A 23,323-nucleotide genomic window follows, 5' to 3' on the forward strand; every position below is an offset into this window, starting at 1 on the left:
GTCAATACCCACCGCACACACACACACACACACACACACACACACACACACACACACACACACACACACACACACACACACACGCTGCACATTAATCGTCCACAGAGAGCTGGAGTGGTGAAGAGTGAGAGACAGTATGGATAAAGAGGGAGGGCAGCACGAGTAAGCAAAAAGCAAATGATGCCTCACCATAAATCCTCCATTTTAGTTGTCGCATCAGGATATTAACAACATCTGTGTATGTTATTGTCTTTATCCTCAAGTGGTTAACATTTGCGGCCTTTTACGTGTGAGCGAGTGTAAGCGTGGGTGCGTTTGTGCGCTTGTCAGACAAGATGTAATGAATTTTCTCTCGAGGAGTTATGGTTAATCATGAAAGTGGCCCCACCGTCGTCATGTGGGGGGCATGTGAGGACATGAGTACTGCATTACTGGAAATACATGCTGAAGGAGCTTTTAGTGACCCCAGATAAATGGATTTTATATCACAGCACTGACACTCTAACTCTATGGAATGTCAACATGAACACATGATACACACTGTCTATGAATATACATCAACTTATTCCCATGAGAAATTACCCCGAGATGGAATGTAGAAAAGGCCACTATCACCCAAAATGGAAATCACAGTGACTGAGAGAGCTCTGTGACAATTTGCAAACCACTGAAGAAACACCCTAAAAATAATTTCCTTAGGTTTAGGATGAATGGATTCGTCATATTTTGTGTTTTATAATTGGCTACCCTCCTTGCATAAGATCTATTCACTGGACTCTGTCCACCATATCCAATGAAATTAAAAACAGATTGATTTCATCGGTGAAACGTGTCTGGAACACCTTTGCTGAGGTCCAACAGGATTGGAAATTTCAACAGTTAAGGATGGCAAGGGATATACAGTGTGTGTGTGTGTGTGTGTGTGTGTGTGTGTGTGTGTGTATATATATATATATATATATAGTGTATGTATATTACGTATATCATTTTTGATGAGTGCTTTTCTTATACTTGAGCTCTTTAATAGTGAGAACATGTAAACAAACTTCTTCGCGCCATGTCAAATGTCTGTTTATCTTTAAAGTCGTACACCAGGTGGCTTGTTGGTACTGTAGTTTTAAATGAGCAACCAACAACGCTCCGGCCGAGGTGTTCACCACACATCCCAGCATTCCACTCTTCTGTGCGTGTCTCCAATTGGTCGAGAGCTGTTCAAACCCAACGCCTGCACGCCTTATATGGTCATCGTGCACTCGCTCGCTTCATTCGGGCTTTTTATGCTAATCATATTTTAATGTCCAGCTGTATGCAGTCGTAGTAAGGAGCATGCGCAGTGCGTGACAAGAAAACGGCGAAGATTCAAAGTTTTCCTTCGGTAAGTCTCTGTTTATTTCCTTGAGGTCGTAGTGACGTTCGTTTAATGGAGCTAATGTATTTAGAGTGAAATGAACTGGCAACGTTATTTAATGTTCACTATGTAGTTGTCTATAGTGTCGAGTGGGCTGCACAAAGAGCCGCCGACAATGGAAGTGAATGGCAGCATGGCGTGGTGCGGGGAGCGCGCTAGCCAGCATGCTAACGGCTAACAACAATGAGCCATATTTGGCGCTCGAACGGGCAAAAGTTTGAATTTAAAGGGGACACCGATTCTCACGCGACGTTTCGCCTTTTGATAAACACAACCGACTCGAGTGGATAACTCCAAGCGAAATAAAGTTGTTCATGTTGTAACCAAGTGTTTGATGTTTCAACAAACCGTCCCGCGTAGCTTTTTGTTTCTCCGATAGACGCGAGCTGCTGTCTTTGCACTCGGTAGTCGCATGATACCTATTCGACTTTTATAATCACATTTGCACTTTTTACACTCAAGTATGTTGCGTGTTCACGACTGTCTGCAAAAGCGACGTCGTTGTCAGTTGGTGGTGGGCGTTGCGTTGCAATTTGGGTTTTAAAGTCATGTTTGGTTTTCTGTGAAGCCATAGTTGAGCTTCAGTTAAATCGCCTTTAGATCGCTTCGATTTGTGCAATAAAAAAGTGGCCCAGTCCAGTACAAGCATTTGCCTTGTGCTGCCTAAATATCTCCCAAGTCTCACGCATGTTAAAAACGATACCTTCATCTTTTAACGTGTGCTCGGGCGGGGACCGCCCCCCTGCACAATGGTGGCGAGTGCCAGAGTGTTCGCTCCTGGTGCACGACTAGTAGAACAAGCTCTCATTTTGTGTGTGTATGCATGTATGTGTGCGTGTGTGTGTTCGTTCCTCGTGCAGGTTCTTTTACGCGTGCACCGAGCTGTAAAAAAAGGAAGACTATGTTTGGCTTTCACAAGTCAAAGATCTACCGGAGTAACGACGGCTGTTGCATCTGCAAAACCAAGTCATCCAGCTCGCGTTTCACAGACAGCAGCCGATATGAAGACACATTCCGGCTCTGTTTTGGGTAACATGTCGCACTTGTGCTAAATTATTTTTCTTGTGTTGTTTTTGCATGCTCATAATTGTCAAAGTGTGGAAAAAGAGTCTACGACTGAAGTACAGTTGTACTTAACTTTTTTGTACGTTTAGTTGTATCATTTTTTGAAATACATTTATTTGTATACTTTTATTTAGGTATAACTGTGATTAAATGTAGCCCTCCAAAACATTTTAATTGAATTATTATCAAAGTATTTTTTTATTGTCCAACATTGTTTATGTTCAAAATGTGCCTGATGTTTCAGTGCGTTACAATTGTATATTTTTAGTAGGACTGCAAATGATTTTGAAAAATAATAAACGGTTGATTTTTTTCCTCGGTTAATCAAATTGAATTTTAAAAATACATTTCGATCCCTTAATTCTTTCAAATCGAGTGTGCAGAAAATGCTCAAACATACAGGAAATTGTTTGATTCTGTTTGACACCCCCAGCTCCCCCGCCCATAAGATCCGTCAGAAAATGTTGGCTGCTGTTTTCTAAAGTAAAAGCAAATGTTTGCAAATGTCTTAATTTGATGAAACACAAAGATAATCAGTTCCTGCTGTCATGGGCCGATACAAAAATATTTGTATATTTACTGTTGTGAGGGTGAAATTCAGAGGATTTGCAAAGTTAAGTTAAACAATGGCTCTAAATGATTAATCGACTAGTAGTTATTTGATAATTGATTGTTGATTAATTGTTGTACCTTGATCTGTTAAACCAACAATTGCAATTCTCTTCAAGATATATATGCCATTTCAAAGGCATGACTTGCCTTTGAAATGGCAGGACACGCCTTCCGGCAGCACCCGGTTTGTGCCTTCAATCCAGATTCAGCCATGTGACCCCGCAGTGTGACAAAAATCATCGTTAGTCCCTGTATATCATTTCATATTAATTAAAAACAATAACAACATAAGGCCAAATGTAAATGCCTTAAGCAAGCCTCCCCCAACCGCATGTCATGTGACTACCGGTACTATACTTTCCTCGGTGACAGTCATCTGACCGGATGAGCAAAACTGGCCAACGCTACTTCAATACGTCACGCTCAATCTTGTCGCCAATTTGATGGCCAACATCAAGAGTGTGTCACGAGCGAGTATAAAACAATATTTAATGCATTTATTGTTTACACTATACTTAAATGATACCAGTGTACATTTGCATTGAATCTGCTCCTTGTTTTGTTTCCCCTCAGGGACCATTTGCTACATCACTGGATCGCCCTTCTCGCAGACTGTCCAATCACGGCGCAAATGTACGAAGACGCCGCGCTGATCAAGGACCGCTCGCTGGTGAACTCTCTGATTCGAGTTCTTCAGACTCTGCAGGAGTTCAACATCACCCTGGAGGCATCGCTCATTAAAGGTGTCGGGATTTAAACCAAACCAGCTTCCCGCTGGTTGCACCAATTCAGTGAACCTTTTATATGCAGGAACAGACTCTAAACAGTTGACATACTTTGGCTTATGTTAAAGACACTGTTACATTTGCCATATATTGTATTGAAGTGCAATGAGCCTTTTGAAATCTATTGTTTTTTATCCCCAATAATGTGGTCATGTTTCAAACATGCTTTCTTTTATGAACCATGTTTTCCCATATTATTGTCAATGACCTTCTTGTGCTACCTTTTATCAAACGGTTAAGATTTTCATTGTTGGAATGAACTGCTGACTATGGCTGTATTTAAAGGGAGTTTGGGGTCAAAACTGTTAATATATTTTATCAGAGAAAAACAGTATTTTGTAAAATCAGTCAAGTTGCTTGCTCTGTTGTCCAGTCTTCTAATGTCATAACGCAGAGCAGAAAGCTAATAGAGAGATGTGTTTGATAAGTATGGATGTGACAGAAATGGGAGAGTTGAATTGTGGCACCTACAAAAGAAGCCAAGGGCCGCTTCCATTGCAGCCTTTTCTTGGGAAATGTATGCAGACCTTTTTATGTGAAATACCTTTGTACCTTCAGTGCAAAAAATGGATTCTCCTTGCATGAAATAGAGACTCTATAACGGATGGAAGATACAAGTGCTCCCAAGGGTTCCACCTTTCTGCACAATGGCAGCCTTTATGTAAATGGCTCCATCCGACTCCTCTTCAACTGCTTTCCTGCCCATGTCAGCATCTTGGAGGAAAATATCCTTGATCCCCTGCTACTCCTTTGCAGCCATCCCTAATGGGAGCAAAAATGCTTCTATTGCCCACCACCTGATTTTATTGTCATGGTTTCTTGCTATGCAATTTCCACAGCAGAAAATGTGTCCCCCCTCACAAAGCCTATGTCAGGGCTGCCTGAGGTCACACCGGGTCATCTTTCATGAACTTGTATGTATAGAGTAAAGAGATTTGATAATTGAAGGTTTCCTTTTTTGTGCCAACAGTGACTGGAATGAACTCTTCTCTATATGACTCATACATGAGTGTCTTGCAAGATATATATTTTTGTTTTCCAAAAAAAACTAAACAGTTGTACATTTATGAAATAGCTGTGTAATGTAGTGTTTACTAAGTGAGACACCATGTACAGTGTAAAAATATATCAAGAATAAAATCATCTGTAATGTTATTTTGGTGAAATTTGCAAATGTTGATTTATCCTTATTATGATGCAGAACGTGATAGTTTTTCATGCATATCTGGACCTCTGAACATAATACATTCAGCCTAATAGAATAATTGCGCAAGTCATTTTTAACTAAACATCAACATCATCAAGTTTTTGTTGAGGTTTTTTTTTCCTTGTCTGTGTAGATCCTCAGTTATCCAGGCTGTAATTTGCATAAATTGAATCGAGGCATTCAAAGATGACGTAGGAAATTATGCCTTTAAGCTAATGATCCTGAAATTCTTGGTCATATGCGGTTTCTTAGTATAAGTTGACCATGTCTGAAATGATGCATGGCTTATTTTACAAAGATAGTGATAGTAAAGTATAAACAATTTTTGCGCTCGATATTTACATGGAATAACTAAAGATTACTATTTTATTTTATTTATAAAATATATATATATATATATATATATATATATATATAGTGTATGTATATTACGTATATCATTTTTGATGAGTGCTTTTCTTATACTTGAGCTCTTTAATAGTGAGAACATGTAAACAAACTTCTTCGCGCCATGTCAAATGTCTGTTTATCTTTAAAGTCGTACACCAGGTGGCTTGTTGGTACTGTAGTTTTAAATGAGCAACCAACAACGCTCCGGCCGAGGTGTTCACCACACATCCCAGCATTCAACTCTAGCATGCGCAGTGCGTGACAAGAAAACGGCGAAGATTCAAAGTTTTCCTTCGGTAAGTCTCTGTTTATTTCCTTGAGGTCGTAGTGACGTTCGTTTAATGGAGCTAATGTATTTAGAGTGAAATGAACTGGCAACGTTATTTAATGTTCACTATGTAGTTGTCTATAGTGTCGAGTGGGCTGCACAAAGAGCCGCCGACAATGGAAGTGAATGGCAGCATGGCGTGGTGCGGGGAGCGCGCTAGCCAGCATGCTAACGGCTAACAACAATGAGCCATATTTGGCGCTCGAACGGGCAAAAGTTTGAATTTAAAGGGGACACCGATTCTCACGCGACGTTTCGCCTTTTGATAAACACAACCGACTCGAGTGGATAACTCCAAGCGAAATAAAGTTGTTCATGTTGTAACCAAGTGTTTGATGTTTCAACAAACCGTCCCGCGTAGCTTTTTGTTTCTCCGATAGACGCGAGCTGCTGTCTTTGCACTCGGTAGTCGCATGATACCTATTCGACTTTTATAATCACATTTGCACTTTTTACACTCAAGTATGTTGCGTGTTCACGACTGTCTGCAAAAGCGACGTCGTTGTCAGTTGGTGGTGGGCGTTGCGTTGCAATTTGGGTTTTAAAGTCATGTTTGGTTTTCTGTGAAGCCATAGTTGAGCTTCAGTTAAATCGCCTTTAGATCGCTTCGATTTGTGCAATAAAAAAGTGGCCCAGTCCAGTACAAGCATTTGCCTTGTGCTGCCTAAATATCTCCCAAGTCTCACGCATGTTAAAAACGATACCTTCATCTTTTAACGTGTGCTCGGGCGGGGACCGCCCCCCTGCACAATGGTGGCGAGTGCCAGAGTGTTCGCTCCTGGTGCACGACTAGTAGAACAAGCTCTCATTTTGTGTGTGTATGCATGTATGTGTGCGTGTGTGTGTTCGTTCCTCGTGCAGGTTCTTTTACGCGTGCACCGAGCTGTAAAAAAAGGAAGACTATGTTTGGCTTTCACAAGTCAAAGATCTACCGGAGTAACGACGGCTGTTGCATCTGCAAAACCAAGTCATCCAGCTCGCGTTTCACAGACAGCAGCCGATATGAAGACACATTCCGGCTCTGTTTTGGGTAACATGTCGCACTTGTGCTAAATTATTTTTCTTGTGTTGTTTTTGCATGCTCATAATTGTCAAAGTGTGGAAAAAGAGTCTACGACTGAAGTACAGTTGTACTTAACTTTTTTGTACGTTTAGTTGTATCATTTTTTGAAATACATTTATTTGTATACTTTTATTTAGGTATAACTGTGATTAAATGTAGCCCTCCAAAACATTTTAATTGAATTATTATCAAAGTATTTTTTTATTGTCCAACATTGTTTATGTTCAAAATGTGCCTGATGTTTCAGTGCGTTACAATTGTATATTTTTAGTAGGACTGCAAATGATTTTGAAAAATAATAAACGGTTGATTTTTTTCCTCGGTTAATCAAATTGAATTTTAAAAATACATTTCGATCCCTTAATTCTTTCAAATCGAGTGTGCAGAAAATGCTCAAACATACAGGAAATTGTTTGATTCTGTTTGACACCCCCAGCTCCCCCGCCCATAAGATCCGTCAGAAAATGTTGGCTGCTGTTTTCTAAAGTAAAAGCAAATGTTTGCAAATGTCTTAATTTGATGAAACACAAAGATAATCAGTTCCTGCTGTCATGGGCCGATACAAAAATATTTGTATATTTACTGTTGTGAGGGTGAAATTCAGAGGATTTGCAAAGTTAAGTTAAACAATGGCTCTAAATGATTAATCGACTAGTAGTTATTTGATAATTGATTGTTGATTAATTGTTGTACCTTGATCTGTTAAACCAACAATTGCAATTCTCTTCAAGATATATATGCCATTTCAAAGGCATGACTTGCCTTTGAAATGGCAGGACACGCCTTCCGGCAGCACCCGGTTTGTGCCTTCAATCCAGATTCAGCCATGTGACCCCGCAGTGTGACAAAAATCATCGTTAGTCCCTGTATATCATTTCATATTAATTAAAAACAATAACAACATAAGGCCAAATGTAAATGCCTTAAGCAAGCCTCCCCCAACCGCATGTCATGTGACTACCGGTACTATACTTTCCTCGGTGACAGTCATCTGACCAGATGAGCAAAACTGGCCAACGCTACTTCAATACGTCTTTATTTATATCGCGCTTTCACAACAGCTGCAGCTGTAACAAAGCCCCCTTACAGAACATTTAACATAAAATAACAACTATATGCCACACACAAGTGCTTCCCAAAAAAAAAACTGTTGATCATGATGGTAGCGGTTGCTGTGAAAAGTTGAAGAACCACTGCTTTAATTTGTCTTGATAGGCTGTCTGAGGACCGTGTCGGAGACATCTGCAATGCCTGCGTGTTGTTGGTGAAGAGATGGAAGAAACTCCCCAATGGCTCCAAAAAGAACTGGAACCACGTAAGTCACATGTGCATCTTTACGTAGTAAGCACGGATAATTTGTTACTGTGCTCAAGTCGATTTTTCAGGTGTCTGTGCTTTGAGTATGTATTTATTTTTCTGATGTTTTGACTTCATTCTCCACATTTGAAAAAGTCTGCGACAGGAATCATTTCTGGTGATTGTATTGTCTTGTCACATCCACTTTTCACCTTTTTAAAATCTTGTGTTCAGTCATCAGACTTTTTTGGCTGTCTTAATGCAGGTGGTGGATGCCAGAGCTGGACCGGGCTTCAAAGTGACAAAACCCAAAAAGATCAAGAACAGCGATGGCAAGAAGAAAAGCAAGTTGAAGAGGCTTCACAAGTTGAAGAGGCAAAGTAAGTCCCATTTATCTACTCAGTCAAACTTGTGACAGAAAGTCCCAAGTGTGTCTGCGTTGGATGACATTTTCATGATTCCAGCTGTGTTTGTTTCCAGGACTGTCGTGCCTTTTTGTCGCTTTAAATTTGTTGTCATTTCGAGGCCCATTTTCTTTATCCTCTGCTTGAGAGAAATAAAGGCATGGCAGTATTTAATGATCAGTAATTATAAATATGCACATAATTCTTGTTATTAATATCCAAGCCAAACATTGAAATGAAACTACATTTTCATTTGTTGAATGGACATATTTATTATTCCACAGCACGTGACTGTGCCGCATACATCATCTGTTCAGAATCAGCAGTTCAGAATCACTAGGTATCTCACGACATGACACCAAAAACAAAACGCACCATTCTCACCAGCATTGCTGAGTATAGAATTTGTTGATGTGCGCAGATTGCCACAAACATGTTTTGCTAGTCATAGTTGGCTGGAACAAATTTTGCTCTGACCTGATCTGATCAGAGGACAGAAAAATGCTGAGGACATTGAGGGCCAGCTTGCTTGAAATCCAATTCGGTGAAAGAAACAATCCAGTTGCTCCTAGTTGAAGTAACGACGGCCCACAATGCTGATTCTGAAGGCTCTGGGCAGATGAGATGAACATGGAAGCACAGTGAGGCTGAAATCTGACTGAATGGAGAAAAAGAAAAAATAATTGACCGACGCATACTGAATGCCGTGAAGCCAAAAGAAACGCTGCCCAAAGGGAAAGAGTAGACTGTTGCAATGACATTATCATACAGTTTTTACAAAACAACAATGAAAATTGCAAGTTTAAATCTAAGTCAGTGTTTCTTGACCGTGTTCAGGCCTTGCTGAGATAACCACTGTTGAGCGTTAACTACCACACAGTGTGTCCGATCTCTCCTTTTGACTAAATGTTTTTTTGTTTTGTTTTGCAAGTAGACTCGGATGCTCACAGCACGACCTCCAGCGTGTCTCCCGCCCAGTCGCCCAGCTACAGCAACTTGTCCGACGACGGCTCGGACATCGAGTCCAAGCAAAGACGCTCATCACCTTCCGCTTTCTCTTTCTTGGACCGCTCCTACTGGAAAAGGTGAGGAATTGCAGTAAATACCAAAATGAATATACAGTGAAACTCCTCTAGAACGAAACCTACATGGGCGAAAATACCCCCTTATGTGAAAAAATCTTCATGCATTAACACAATTCCCATTCTCCTGCCCCCCATACGACGAAAAACCCCCTGTTGCGTTATACGAAATCATTTTCTCTGCTCCAGCCTCGCAAAGACATTCACTACAACGAAGTTTTATCCAACAGCGACCTCTACCGGTTCGTTCGGAAACGGCAACAGCAAACACCACACTGGTTTACATAGTGAACAATGTTTATTTCGGTCACAGCTGCGAGTTTCCTGGACTCAACAAACTCATAGCTGCTCTGCCATTGCCAAGAGGGACCTAACTGGAGCGCTTCTCTCTCATTAGCGCTCCAGTTAGCGTAATGTTTTTAGCCTTCGAGAGCTAACTAGGCCGTCGAAGACTATGAAGCGTCCCGCGGCTCGACGGACATTCAAATAAACGATCGTTTCCTCGAATGCTTTACTTGTTATCATGCTAAAAACAGCCACGGGACGCTTCGTAGTCCTAGACGGCCTAGTTAGCTCTCGAAGGCTAAAAACATTACGCTAATTAGCGCTCCAGTTAGCGTAACGTTTTTAGCCTTCGAAAGCTAACTGTGGCCATTTAGAACTACGAGGTGTGGCTGGTTTAAAAGTTCATTGCATGAACATCAGCTGAGCAACGCTGTCTTGGGTTAGGGTTAGGTAGAGACAGTGAGATGGTGGAAAGAAAAGCCACCGGGTCCAGAAGTATTTGTTATTGTTAGATTCAGACGAGCGTGGACGTTATAATGCTAAAATGGCTACAAAAGGACCTTTGGATGTCAAGCAGCTAAGACAAGAAGAGCTCTGATGCTGGAAGAGAGGTTAAAAGTGATCAAAATGAAAGACGGAGCAAGCAAAATAAATGACATGATCCAAGAAATTGATGTAAGTGAAAGTGAATGCTGATTGTAAATTTCGCAATTTCTTTACCTTTTTTTCTTTCTACACTGACAATATGAAGTGTCAAATAAGTGTATGCTCATACTTATGCACTATTGGAATAAAAATAGAGTACACATACGTTTGTGTGCGTGTACACATATGTTTGTGTGGGTGGGTGTGTGTGTGTGCTTACATCTGAGACCAAATTTGCTACAGTGAAAAACCCCCTGTTGTGAAAAATTTCTTGCCGCAAACACGATTTCGTTGTAGAGGAGTTTCACTGTATTTAAAATAAACCCTGACACACAATGAACTGGCAAAGATGAAAGCAAAGGACATTTTCTCTCTAATTATAGATAATTGTGGTTTTATAAACTTGAAATATAGTTTCGGTTAGTTATTGTGTTTTTAAAAGCACTCATACTTTTATTTCATTCACAAAAATATTTGTTTCGATTTTACTTGATTTGTCAGCTTTTATTAACCATGATAACCTTGATCTTTACCTACACTCATGGATTGAGTTTTTATGTTACATAAATGAAAGGTGAAGGAAATCAAAGTGCCCCTTGGATCATTTTAAGTTTCTTTGCCTTGAAAGAAAAAATAAAATTGGACACCCCTGAACAGGACATTCAAAGGAAATAATGCCAGTGGGCATTGGTGCCTCTACAAGTTGTTGGTACGCGTACTCTGAATTAAAAAACAAAAGTGTGTTCCAATATTACACACTGACACCACTGACTGCAAATTTCACAAAAATGAATGATGAACTCTTCTTGGGTGGCCGCCAAGTAAAGAGAGATAAACCACGAATGGTATGATGAAGTATCCTTTCAGCTGTCCCGTGGCAGTTTTATTTTTAAACTTTTTGTTGTTGCACAGAGGTAACATGACATCTGTAGTCATACTTGTATATCCACTAGCATAGACATTTTGCTTTGACTCTTATCTACTGTATGTTGTCTTTTTAAATACTGCCCCCTTGTGTTCAGACTGAGTACAACACAAAACTGAAATACCTTAAAATGCAACAGAATTGTCGATTATCGGTACTCTGTTGGCAAGTACTCGGTCTGGGGGGGGGGTGAATGGTATCGCTTCATTCCTTAAGTCAGCTATGTATACAACCACACTCCTAATGCCTCTCCTGTTGACAAAGTCTTGAACAACTGAGTTAATGTCTTTTTTTTTCTTTTTTCTTTCTACCCCCCCCCCCCCAAAAAAAAAATCATCTGCAGGCAAAAGGTTTGCTGTGGGATCGTGTACAAGGGCCGCTTCGGTGAGGTGATCATCGATCCTCGAGTCTTTAAGCCCTGCTGCAATTCCAAAACCCAGAAGACTCTGGCGTCCACGCAAGTTCCCTCCATCCTTCCGGAAACACTCCCGCCACAACTCCCGGAGGACAGAAACCTGGTGATGGCTCTTGTTTAACCTCGCAAGAGTTGTCCAAGAAACTCACCCGGAATTTGTCTCCAGTGGCAGACTTCCCTTTTCCCATCTTCTTTCGATCAGTTGGTTAGATGTATTTTTTTTCCACATATGGATATTATTTTAACATTTGTATAGTTTCTTTTCTTTTTTTTTAAATACAAAACACAAAAAACAAAAAAAAAGATGAACTAATGGGCATTAGTTTTATTTATAGGAAGAGGAGAAAAATTCTGCTAAAACTCATTATTTTTTGGTTATCCATGTGTTTGGTGTGTAAATATTTTGTCACTTTCATACATATCAAGACTGTTCTATTTTTCCATGATATGCATTTTGAAAAAAAAAAAAAACACCAGCTATTTCCAATATCAGTTCCCTCCCCCCTCTGTGTTGGAATTACTCCTGCACATGATGCTGCAAACTTTTTATCCTGTCGTCTATTTCACTTTTTAGGAGAGTACACACGAGGGTGGATGCTAGCGACACGTTCCGAGCAAAATGAATTAAATTCGATTTTAATATTTTTGTCAAAGAAAGCAATTGTGATGTTTTTGGCAGATGAAGCATGTCATGCATCATTTTTTTTTGTTTGTTTTTATCAATACTTGGAGCACATTGATCTGAATAGATGTGATTAGAAGATGCATGCAGTATGTTTCTCTACCTTTTGGAGGCGAATAAATTGTTTATTTATTTCATTTGTATAGCCACCAATGAAATGACTTTTTTTTCTTTTTTGTAAATAGTTATGCTCCACGCAAACAATTCTTTACAAGAATGGGAAACCACTACTTAAGCTTTTTATGCCATTCCAGTTTACCATTCCTATTGACAAATATGCCAAAACTCCATTCAAAGCTCAGATGTATTTTTATTTGGTTCAAAGTTCAGGGAAGTATAATATATTCGAAATAGTGTGCGTAGGTGACTGCATGTGATTTGTCATGTCAACTGTCAAAAACTATGCAGACATTCTGAATGTGCGACTTGGGGTCAATCGCCGTCTCTCAGTGTGACGTGACCTTGGTCCTGATTCTACCAAATTGAATTGTATAAAGAGCCCATAATCACCATTCATTGTTATCATCCCAAATATGTCTAATGTTCATGATGCTCAGGTTGCACCACTGTGATAGCCAGGGCACGCTGTCTCTACGCCCCCCCCCTCCCCCTCCTTTTTTTGGGTTAAACCATCAGAACTGCTCTTGATGGTGGCAGGGTTATTTTATTTTGTTAAGGTTCTCATTGAAAGGAGAATGGCTGGCTCCTTTTTAAACTGCTTAATAAGCTTTTTGGCATGTGCATTTTTGAAAGTGAGATGTGCCTTAATGAGTTACCTGACCTTGTCTTCTCATGTAATTTATATTTATTTATTGCAGAAGGGTTTTTTCTTTTTCTACCGAGATAGCTGGTGTAGAGCGTTTTTCCAAATGTTTTTGCGCACTTCCCGTGAACATGCAAACTTACAATGTTTGTTCCTCAATTTTTGTATACTGTACCACCGTGTAGAGCTGTACTGTAATAAGTTGAAATCGAATAAAACGGTGTCATTGAGATGTTTAGTGTCCGTGTCTTATGTAATATGTTACATTATTTTGTTATTTTATGTTAACTCTTCTGTGAAGCGCTCTGTTAAAAGCTGAGCGGTTGTGAAAGCGCTATATAAATAAAGATGTAATGTATGTTTGTCTTCACCACTAGATGGCGCCCAATAACTTGACAAAAAGTCAAGAGAAACCCTGGTTGTGATTTATTTCGGCTATGGGTGCACTGTACAGTCGGTAATTGTCGGTATTACTCTCGTTAATGAAAGATGAAGTCCATTTTTTTGTTCTACCTACTCAGGGCCCAGATGAAAACAATTAAAAAAACACAAATACTATTATACTAGTTAAGGATATCAAGTCAAGTATAACTTCATTGTCAAATGTGCTGTATGTGCACCACACAACACAGATGAAATTTCTTCCCTTTCAAGACAACATAAAACAAGAGCCGCTGCGGGTGCCCGCGCCACCATCAAAAGAAAAGTTAACATAATATTGGCCTTTTGGTCAAATTTCACAATGAATCTAACATGCACTGTAAACCTTACAGGTTAATTTAATTTGACCTTCTCTAAATTTTGAAAGCTCCTTGTAGCAAGTTGTGCGAAAGGTACTAAAACATTTAAGTGCATTCAAACATTTAAATTAGGTCAAATTAAATTCACGTGTAAAGATTATAGTGCATTTATGTTCATCTTAAAATGTAACCCAAAAACTGAACCCCTCCAACTTTTTATAAGTGGTGTGCAAACCCAAATCTACTGAAGTTGGCACGTTGTCTTAACCATAAATATAAACAGGATACAATGATACTCATCATATATTTAATTGATTACAGTGCAAAGACAAGATATTTAATGTTCAAACTGATGAACTTTGTTTTTAGCTGTGTCTGTCCCAGCTTTTTTGGAACGAGTTGCAGCCATAAAATTCTAAGTTAATGATTATTTGCTAAAACAATAAGGTTTATCAGTTTGAACAACTTGTCCGTGCAGTAGATACAATTAAATATAGGTTGAACATAATTTCCAAGTCGTTGTATTCTGTTTTTATTAAAGTTTAACACAACGTCCCAATGAATTGGGTTTGCATATATATGTTGTATATATCCTTGTCTGAAAATAATCAAACAAGGTGCAACTGTGCCAATTATATTAACGAAATACATTACATGAATTGATTTTCCAATTCATATAAAATGTCCAACTCCCTTAATCAAGGTGAAAATGCTCACAGCTGTGACGAAAGATGGTTGCACAGTCCAGCCTCAAATTTTCCTGTTAAAATAACTATTAAATAGGATAGAGTAACCGCATAGAATCAGGTAACGTCCTCTTTCTCTTTTGTAAAACGTTAATTTATTTTATATGTATATTTTTACTTAGGATCCATTACAGTATATGGTTTTTCATTGTCACTGCTTGAAGTTTCCGGTTGACTGACAAAACTGTGTTGCTAAGCAACCACGTTGTTAGGTCAGCGTTGCCATATTTACGTTTTGAGCTAATTAGCAAACAACCCGTTATCTAGCGGAAACCTATTGTGTTAGCTGCACTAAATGTCTGCTTTTTGAGTTTCGTAGTTTATTATTGCTGAATTTACAAAGCACACTAAACGTTTACGGAGCTTTCCAAAGCCAAATTCTGTCAAGTGAAACAACATACGCGCCGAACAGTAGATGGATTATTTCATAATTATAAGAATGTTTGCTGAACGGACATATAAACTTTTATTTTGTGTAATACTGCTTCCGGTGATTTGATCGTTACTCCTTTACCTTGATGCTGCCCCGCTTCAAAAGCCTTTCTCTCTCTCTCTCTCTCTCTCTCTCTCTCTCTCTCTCTCTCTCTTCGTCTCCAGTGTACGCGCACACGCGCACGCCTTCATTCTCGCCCCCTCGGGCACACACACACACACACACACACACACACAACCCACACACCCACACACACACACACACACACACACACACACACACACACACACACACGCGCGCACACACACACACACGCACACACATATACACACGCGCACACAGAGGCAGACCCACACATTCACTATTACTCACTCCTTTCTCTTTTCAAAAGGCCCTTGTGAGGCAGATTGACAGGCTAGAATGAAAATGAGGCGGACGCTCGGTCACGACTCCAGTGCGTACGCGTCCTTTTGAGCAGACCTCTAAACTTGGATCGTATCACCATGGGAGCTATTTGGGCTACAAGGGACTTTTGTTTGTTTTTGCTCTTGTTAAATAGTCGCCAAAGCGCTGCGCTTCCAGAGATTCGAGGTGGGACTATGGCGTGCGTGTATGTGCGTGCGTGCGCTTGTGCATATATAGGTATATGCGTGTACGCGCGCGCGTGTAAATGCGTGCGTGTGTATGTGCCAGTGTTTGAGACGACTTCTTTACGCACGCTTTCAAGAGTGCGCTCTTCTTTCTTCTAATTTACACGTTTACTTTATGATTGTGAAGCTAAACTACATCTCTCGTTATCTCCAATGCTTGTATTTTTTTTTTACTTGATTACTTTCGCAATACTTTTTTCGTATTTGCGTCCAGCGGTTGGCAATGCTCGTTCAAATCCATGTTGACTGTGCTGTGTGGTTTTCCAAGCAGACCCATGTGCAGAGGGCAGTGATGGCTGTCACATAGATGCTATTTGTCAGACGACCCAGGACTCATACAAGTGCACATGCAAAACAGGTTTTAAAGGAGACGGCCAACACTGTGAAGGTAATGTGTGCACATAGCATCATATCAAGGGGTCGTCAGGGACGTCAATCAGGATTACCCCTCAAATATACTATTCAAACGCTCTGATACGCACCACTGAAACACGGTAGTAATGTGTATATTTGTGTTGAAGAGTGGTTCAGTTGTGGGTGACAGTGTTTTAATAGAGCTTGAGAGTGTTTATGTAAAAGTGTTTTGTTTGTGTGCATGAGAGAATTTCAGTTTCAGTAATGTGCTTGAGTGTTTTACAGTTATGTGTGAGAGTGTTGCAGTAGTATATGAGCAATGATGTCAGTAGTGGATGTGAGAGTATATGTATACATGTATACGAACATATCAGCAGTATATATATATATATATATATATATATATATATATATATATAGTGTGTGTGTGTGTGTCAGCATTTCAGTAGTATATATGAGAGCATGTCAGTAATTTTGCATGAGACCGACATGTTAGAGCATTTCAATAGTGCACATGAATTAAAAAATGTTGGAGTGACTCAATTTCCCTTGTGAGTGTGAGAAGACAAATGTCAGTGGTGTGTGTGAAAGCATTTCAGTAGTGCACATGAGCCCGCTTCAGTAGAGTGTTTGAGATTATTTCAGTAGTGTGTATGAGATCATTTCAGTTGTCTGTATGAGAGCAGTTCAGCACTGTGTGTGGGAGCATTTCAGCAGTATGAAAGACAGCATTTCCATTGTGTGCATGAGAGCATTCATAGTGAATGAGAAGTTTCATTTAGTTTAAGAGAGCATTTGATCAGTGGGTGTGAGAGTGTGACAATTTTGCGGAAGCGTGAGTTTCAATATATCGTGTGTTTCATTTGCCTACGTGAGAGCGTTTCAGTAGTTTATGGGAGCCTGTGGGTGTGTGTCTGAGTGTGTGTGTGTGTGGGTGTGTGTGTGTGTGTGTGTGTGTGAGAGAGAGAGAGTTAGAGAGAGAGAGAGAGAGAAAGAGCAAAAAATATGTCAGTGATGGTGTGAAAGCATTTCCGTGGCGTGCGTGAGCTCGTTTCAGTAGTGTGTATGAGATCATTTAAGTAATGTGTGATCATTTCAGTTGTCTGGATGAGCGCATTCAATATAGTGTGTGAACGTTTCAGTAGTGTATGATCTTGTTTCACTATAAATAAGAGCATTTCAGTAGTGTGTGCATGGAAGTGCTGCAGTAGTTTGAATGAGAGCGTTTCAGTCGTGCGTATGAGAGCGTCAGTAGTGTGAATGAGAATGATTCATTTTGTGTGCCAGAGAGCATTTCAGTAGTGGGTGTGAAAGTCTTTCAGCAGTGTGGATGTGAGTGTTTGAATATTGTATGTGCGAATTTCAGTTGCGCAGACAAGAGCATTTCAGTAGTGTGTGAGAAGAATTATATTATGTCCTTGATGGCCCCCTCCTAGCATAGCATCATTAGCCCATTCTGACCCTCTGGCAAATGAGCCGTACTGTACTCCTGTTGCTTAAGCTCAATGATTTATGTGCTGCTTACTCCCTAGACATTGATGAATGCGACTTGGAGTACAATGGTGGCTGTGTACACGAATGCAACAATATACCAGGAAATTATCGCTGCACTTGTTACGACGGCTTCAATTTGGCTCACGACGGTCACAACTGTTTAGGTAAGATCAGCTGGGGGCGATTTTGATGGCGCACATCGCATTTGTGTTGGCTCATTGCAAACTTTCTCACACTGACTCGGGAGTTCTTTTCTTCCTTTGAAACGCACACACAGAGTGAAAATGTAACCTAATACAAATAGTTTTGGTTTTGTTCATGCGCGCTCAAAAGTCAGATAAATATTTATGTCTGAAATGATATGAAAAAGCTGTATTTACCATATGTTTGGGACAAGCAACGAAACAATGATGTGATGGATTTGCATTTGCTGATTGAGCTGAACCAACGAGTCTCAACCAGGGAGTATCCAAACTTTTTCGACCAAATGCTGCATTTAGAGAAAAAAAATCAAACAATGCAAGGTCCATTTTGACATGTTTCAGTTTTAATTTATTTAGCAATCCACCTTTGTACAAAACAAAATGCAAAAATTCAAAACACACATGTCCCCCCAAAATGCCAAGAAAAGCCTTCTAGAACATCTGAACTTTATTTGGGGGTTAATCAGAGGCACTTTGTGCTGACTCACATTTAACATAAGTTTGAATGTGATGATTGATTTTGATCAAAGTCATATCACCTGTTATAAGAAGGTGTGAAGATTTTTGCAACCACATCATGTCTGTGATTTATTTTTACTTCCCTTCTGCAAAAGATTAAAGTCCATGTAGAATTTCTTGGAAATGTGCCACGCCACAGAGAGAGTGTTGTTAAAAGGGCAGTCAACCCAAACATTTTCTTTGAAGAAATATGTTCTATGTAGCCTGACTAATCTAAACACAGCATTCTGATTCATATTGTATGTATGGAATATGAGTTAAGCAGCAAAATCCTCCCGTTTTTATCTATCTCAGGCAGCGGCCATTTTGCTCCTTACTGTCGGCTGAAAATGACCTCACAGTTGCTCAGGGCTCAGGTAATGATCAATTACGACTCACCTGTTTTTTGAAGATGAGCCACGATTGATCATTACCTGAGCCCTGAGCAACTGTGAGATTATTTTCAGCCCACTCCAATTGTAATGGTTGAAACAAAATTAATTTTAACATCTGTTCTGTCCTGTTGCAAATGCTGTGGGCTCGTCAGCCGAATGCATTGAAACTATGCCCAATTCAAATGTCAACTGTCAATAAAATACCACAAATCTGTCTTTTTGCTCATCCCTACATGCTTGAGCGATGAACATTTATCCGCTTAAAGGCTCGAGTGGCTGGGACATACCCTACCAGTTCATCACGGGACTTTTCCACAGAGCATCAAGGCGCTCTAAAGCTGCCACTGCTGTCAAATTCGCCCTCCTTGTGCTTCTGTCTTTCTCACAGTGATGTGCGCACACTCACGGCCAACAATGAAGTGCTCTAAAGGGGCCACACCTGCAGACTACCAGAAGGAAACATACATTTCTACGGTGTTGGCATGTCGCAATTGTGCTGGATGAAAGTTGACGCAATCTAAAGTGCTCAGGTTCTTATGTAGCGAAGTAGGGGCGACTCATCCAAAGTGTGTCACATGGAGCCGTTTTAGCCACTCCCCAAAAAATCGGCACTGCTGAAATGTGTGAAAATTAGTGCTGTGATTCCACAGCTGCATACTACATAGTTCTCAGTCTTTGCAAATGTTTTTAGGAAGTAGCTTCAAACATGTATCATGTATTAAAGAAACAAATCCGTCAATTCACCTTTCATGGTCTTTAACAAAACATTCTCATTTGACTTGTAGAGGTAATAGGTCACTGTTGGAAAAAAGTTTTGAAATATATTTTAAATTGGTCTGATTTTGTTTACCACAAAAACCTGGCATTTCACCAGAGGTGTGTAGACTTTTTTTTAATATACACTGTATATATATGGGCGGGCTCAATTTTTCATTTTAGTACTTATATACCGCCGTCTGCCAAAAACTGATGACGGGCCGCAAATTCCCTCCTGCACGGGTCATGGTTTGGACACCACCGGTCGTAAACACCTCCATGAATGCCTCCGACTTTGAATTTCAGATGTGGACGAATGCAAATTCAACAACGGCGGCTGCCAGCACACTTGTGTCAACACCATGGGCAGCTACGAGTGCCGCTGCAAGGACGGCTTCTTCCTCAGCGACAACCAGCACACGTGCATCCACCGCTCTGTTGGTGAGTGCGCAGCACGCCCACAACATGCATGTACTCAAGGAACGAAAGACGATTCAATATTTATTGCATATCCTTCATATTTGGGCCCCAAACAATCAGCTGGGTGAAGAAATCTATATTAGATATCTTAAAATTCACAAAAAGTGAACAAAAATCGGCTTGTTGTTGTCATCTTTTGCACATTAACACATTACATCCTAAGACAAAGATAATGACATTCAGACACTCCTCACTAAATTCATTCCGTCCCAAAATTGGCTGATTTATGCTGATTTTTTTTCCCTGTTGTTATGATAGCAACTACTAAAAGACGATAAAACAGTCAAAAATGTTCTGCCTGTAATTCATATTTTTATTGTTGTAAGTGAAAATGGACCAAAAATAAAGTTATTTATTTTTATATTTTTAATTAAACAGCCAATTAATCGGATATTGGAATTTTATTCTGCCAAATATCGGAATCGGCCTCAAAAACATCCATTAGTGTAGTCCTACTTCTTATTAAGCATAGTCTGCTCTTGCAGGGATTAGAAGAATCACTGTGTCGTACTAATAATGTTTTTTCCTTTGCTCATGCCACGTTTGGCCTACTAGTTGCAAACGTGACTGGTAAACTACAGTGCTACATTACAAGGCCCGACTAGTCGGCATGTTTGGAAAGCCATTTGAGCATTTATTTGATATCCTTTATATCAAGTTTAGTGTGCACGTACTAATATACAGTAAATATTCGTCCTCACTTGGAAAAGAACAATTCAGCACACCAGTAGAGTGACTGTGTCTTACTTAACATTACTCGTTCAACTAGAGTGCTGAATTGTCTTACTATGGCATACTAGTACATAGCCTTAAGGTGACTATCAAGGATAACAAAGCCTTATGAGCATATACAATATTCAGTATCAATTATATCTAGCTATTGATTCATACTTGAAGGCCAAAAGCGGATTTGGTAGTTGAAAAAAAAATCTGAATAAAGAATGGATGAAACACAAACATGTACACATGTAGAGAATAAGTCACATATTCTTCATCCTCTGCATAGAACAACTAATATTTGTGCAGTACTGATTAGATAAGTGAGGAGGTGAGGCGTCTCAATGTAATGTTATGAATCTCACTTGAGTACTAGGACACGCCCTGCTGCAATATAATTGGCTTCTAGTTATCAAAGCTATCAAATGCACGATCAAATAACTTTTCATACACATGTGAATCTCTCAACATTTAAACTTTGAAGTGTGATTTGATGACGCTTGTGTTTCCTTGTGAGTGACAAATTCTCATACAAATTCAAGACTTGGGAGGGCACAATGAAGCATGCATTGCCTTTGCTTTTCATCTGCGGCAGTAACACGCTGTGGGAAAAAGGATGTCTGCATCCCGAGAACAAAACAAGTTAATAAGTACAACACTTGCCCCTGTGTGCTCTGTGTCACACATCACACTGGAGTGCCTTTGTGCTCTCCACTCCATCGGGTCCTGATAGGCCTTTTAATTCGTGAAGACCCGGCCACTCAGCTGTGACCCATCTTTACAAATACTCCACATCTCATTTTCCAACTGAAAGCATCAAGGGAGCCCGGTAGCGCACACAAGAGCCATTTGACTGTGTGAGTCAACGCAACTCAACGCGCTTTACACTAAGTAACAGTTTGGCAAATAGTGAACAAGTCATCACGAGTTGAAATTTACCGTCTAACTAAACAAAGTGAATTACATTTCATGTGTTTAAAACACACATAAACAACGGCAACGTGTTGACAGATAATATCTAACAGTTCTCAAAGTCATTTATTCTTTATCCTCTGCGTGGAATACAGGTGACCTGAGAATGAAGTTGAAACATCTCAATAAAGCTGTATTCTGAATCCTGCTACAGGACATGACGCGCTAAAATATGATTGGCTGCTGCAAAGAGGCATGGTTTGCTGAGACCTCAAATGGGATTCAGATTAACGCTTCAATGAACAGTGAGCAACTGGTTCGCACATTCGCCTCACAGTCCAGAGGTCTGGCCTTCTTGTGTGGAGTTTGCATGTTCTCCTCGTGCCTACGTGGGTGTTCTCTGGCTACTCCGGTTTCCTTTCACAATCCAAAAAAATCATGCATGGGAGGTTAATGGAACACTCTAAATTGTCCCTTATTGTTGTGTGTCAATATGTGGCCTGTGTTTGGCTGGCAACCAGTTCAGGGTGTACCCCGTCTACTGTCCGAAGACGGCTGGGGTAAGCTCCAGCATGCCCCGATCCTTGTAGCGATAAGCGGCTCAAGTAATGGCTATGAGCCTTATCCTCGGTGCCAGTCTTATACTGCCCCCAGGTGGCCAAGGTGTGCAACTGTTTAATTCCTTTTAATTTAGTTTAATGTCATTACTGTGTGTCTATGTATATACAGTACAATATTATGGAGTGCTATTTTTCCTCATTATAATACACAATTACAGCAATTTTTTTGTTGTACTTTTGGGGAAAACTGGAACGGATTAATGTCATTTCCATGCATTTCAATGGGAAAAGGTGATTTGAGATAAAATGTGTTTTTAGTTTTGGATATGGTCAGAGAATGAATTACATTCGTATTTCAAGGTACCACTAAATTTCTTTAGCTAAAAATGACATGCCAGTTAATGTTTTTGAATCATTCCAAAGCATGAGAACAATCAGCCCTGGGCTAATCTCTTAATATGAGCGCTTTTTGTGTAGAGCTGCTCACTCACTGTAGGAGTCTAGAGAGCCTCATTGTGTTCCTCTGTGCATCCCAGAGGGCCTCAACTGTATGAATAAGGAGCATGGCTGCGCCCATATCTGCAAAGAGTCACCCAAGGGAGGCGTGGCCTGCGAGTGTCGTCCGGGGTTCGAGCTGGCGCACAACCAGAGAGGCTGCATATGTACGTGTGAATCTTTCTCTATACAGTACCACAAACCCACAGATGCACACGCATTTGAGGGCTTATTTGCTGACTGTGCGGCTCATAGTTGCCTATTGTTGACCCCCGTAGTGACTTGTAACCATGGCAACGGAGGCTGCCAGCACACCTGTGAGGACACAGATAATGGCCCAATATGCAAGTGTCATGTCAGGTACACCCTGCAGCCTGACAGGAGGTCGTGTGTTGGTAAGTCTTTTTGCCTTCTATTCATGTTTGTGTATAGTATGTCAGGTGCACACAAACACACACACACACACACACACACACACACACACACACACACACACACACACACACACACAAATGGCAGCAAACTCACATGTCAA

General features: G+C 40.2%; 2 protein-coding genes across 6 annotated transcripts in view; both read left to right on the plus strand.

Annotated features, from left to right (window-relative positions):
- The first annotated feature begins 5,711 nt into the window (after nt 1–5,711).
- sinhcafl (SIN3-HDAC complex associated factor, like) lies at nt 5,712–13,585 on the plus strand. 2 transcript variants are annotated; one of them, XM_019886653.1, is made up of 6 exons: nt 5,712–5,763; nt 6,657–6,825; nt 8,074–8,173; nt 8,420–8,534; nt 9,490–9,643; nt 11,839–13,585. In XM_019886653.1, exons 2-6 carry the CDS (start codon nt 6,698–6,700, stop codon nt 12,029–12,031), a joined length of 690 nt encoding a protein of 229 aa, XP_019742212.1. In that variant the 5' UTR covers nt 5,712–5,763; nt 6,657–6,697; the 3' UTR covers nt 12,032–13,585. The 2 variants fall into 2 exon arrangements, with proteins under 2 accessions (XP_019742212.1, XP_019742213.1); XM_019886654.1 differs by having other exon boundaries at nt 9,493–9,643.
- Nucleotides 13,586–15,581: 1,996 nt separating this feature from the next.
- The window catches only part of scube2 (signal peptide, CUB domain, EGF-like 2), a 35,899-nt gene continuing 28,157 nt past the window's right edge, over nt 15,582–23,323 (plus strand). For 3 of the 4 annotated variants that reach the window (XM_019886645.1, XM_019886648.1, XM_019886649.1), the window contains exons 1-6: nt 15,582–15,865; nt 16,193–16,312; nt 17,811–17,936; nt 19,931–20,065; nt 22,830–22,955; nt 23,067–23,183. In XM_019886645.1, coding sequence (XP_019742204.1) covers nt 15,778–15,865; nt 16,193–16,312; nt 17,811–17,936; nt 19,931–20,065; nt 22,830–22,955; nt 23,067–23,183 — 712 coding nt within the window. In that variant the 5' untranslated portion in view covers nt 15,582–15,777. The remainder of the gene's footprint in view (nt 15,866–16,192; nt 16,313–17,810; nt 17,937–19,930; nt 20,066–22,829; nt 22,956–23,066; nt 23,184–23,323) is intronic. The other variant, XM_019886647.1, reaches the window with a different exon arrangement.

This window comes from Hippocampus comes, unplaced genomic scaffold (assembly GCF_001891065.2).
Source record: "Hippocampus comes isolate QL1 unplaced genomic scaffold, H_comes_QL1_v1.1 scaffold261, whole genome shotgun sequence".
NCBI lineage: Eukaryota > Metazoa > Chordata > Actinopteri > Syngnathiformes > Syngnathidae > Hippocampus > Hippocampus comes.

Bases quoted from the DNA above. Each gene is read 5' to 3' on its own strand.
- sinhcafl (XM_019886653.1), top strand. From the start codon at position 6,698: ATGTTTGGCTTTCACAAGTCAAAGATCTACCGGAGTAACGACGGCTGT. The intron at 8,174-8,419 runs GTAAGTCACATG...GTCTTAATGCAG, and splicing joins CCAAAAAGAACTGGAACCAC to GTGGTGGATGCCAGAGCTGG. The intron at 8,535-9,489 runs GTAAGTCCCATT...TTGTTTTGCAAG, and splicing joins TCACAAGTTGAAGAGGCAAA to TAGACTCGGATGCTCACAGC.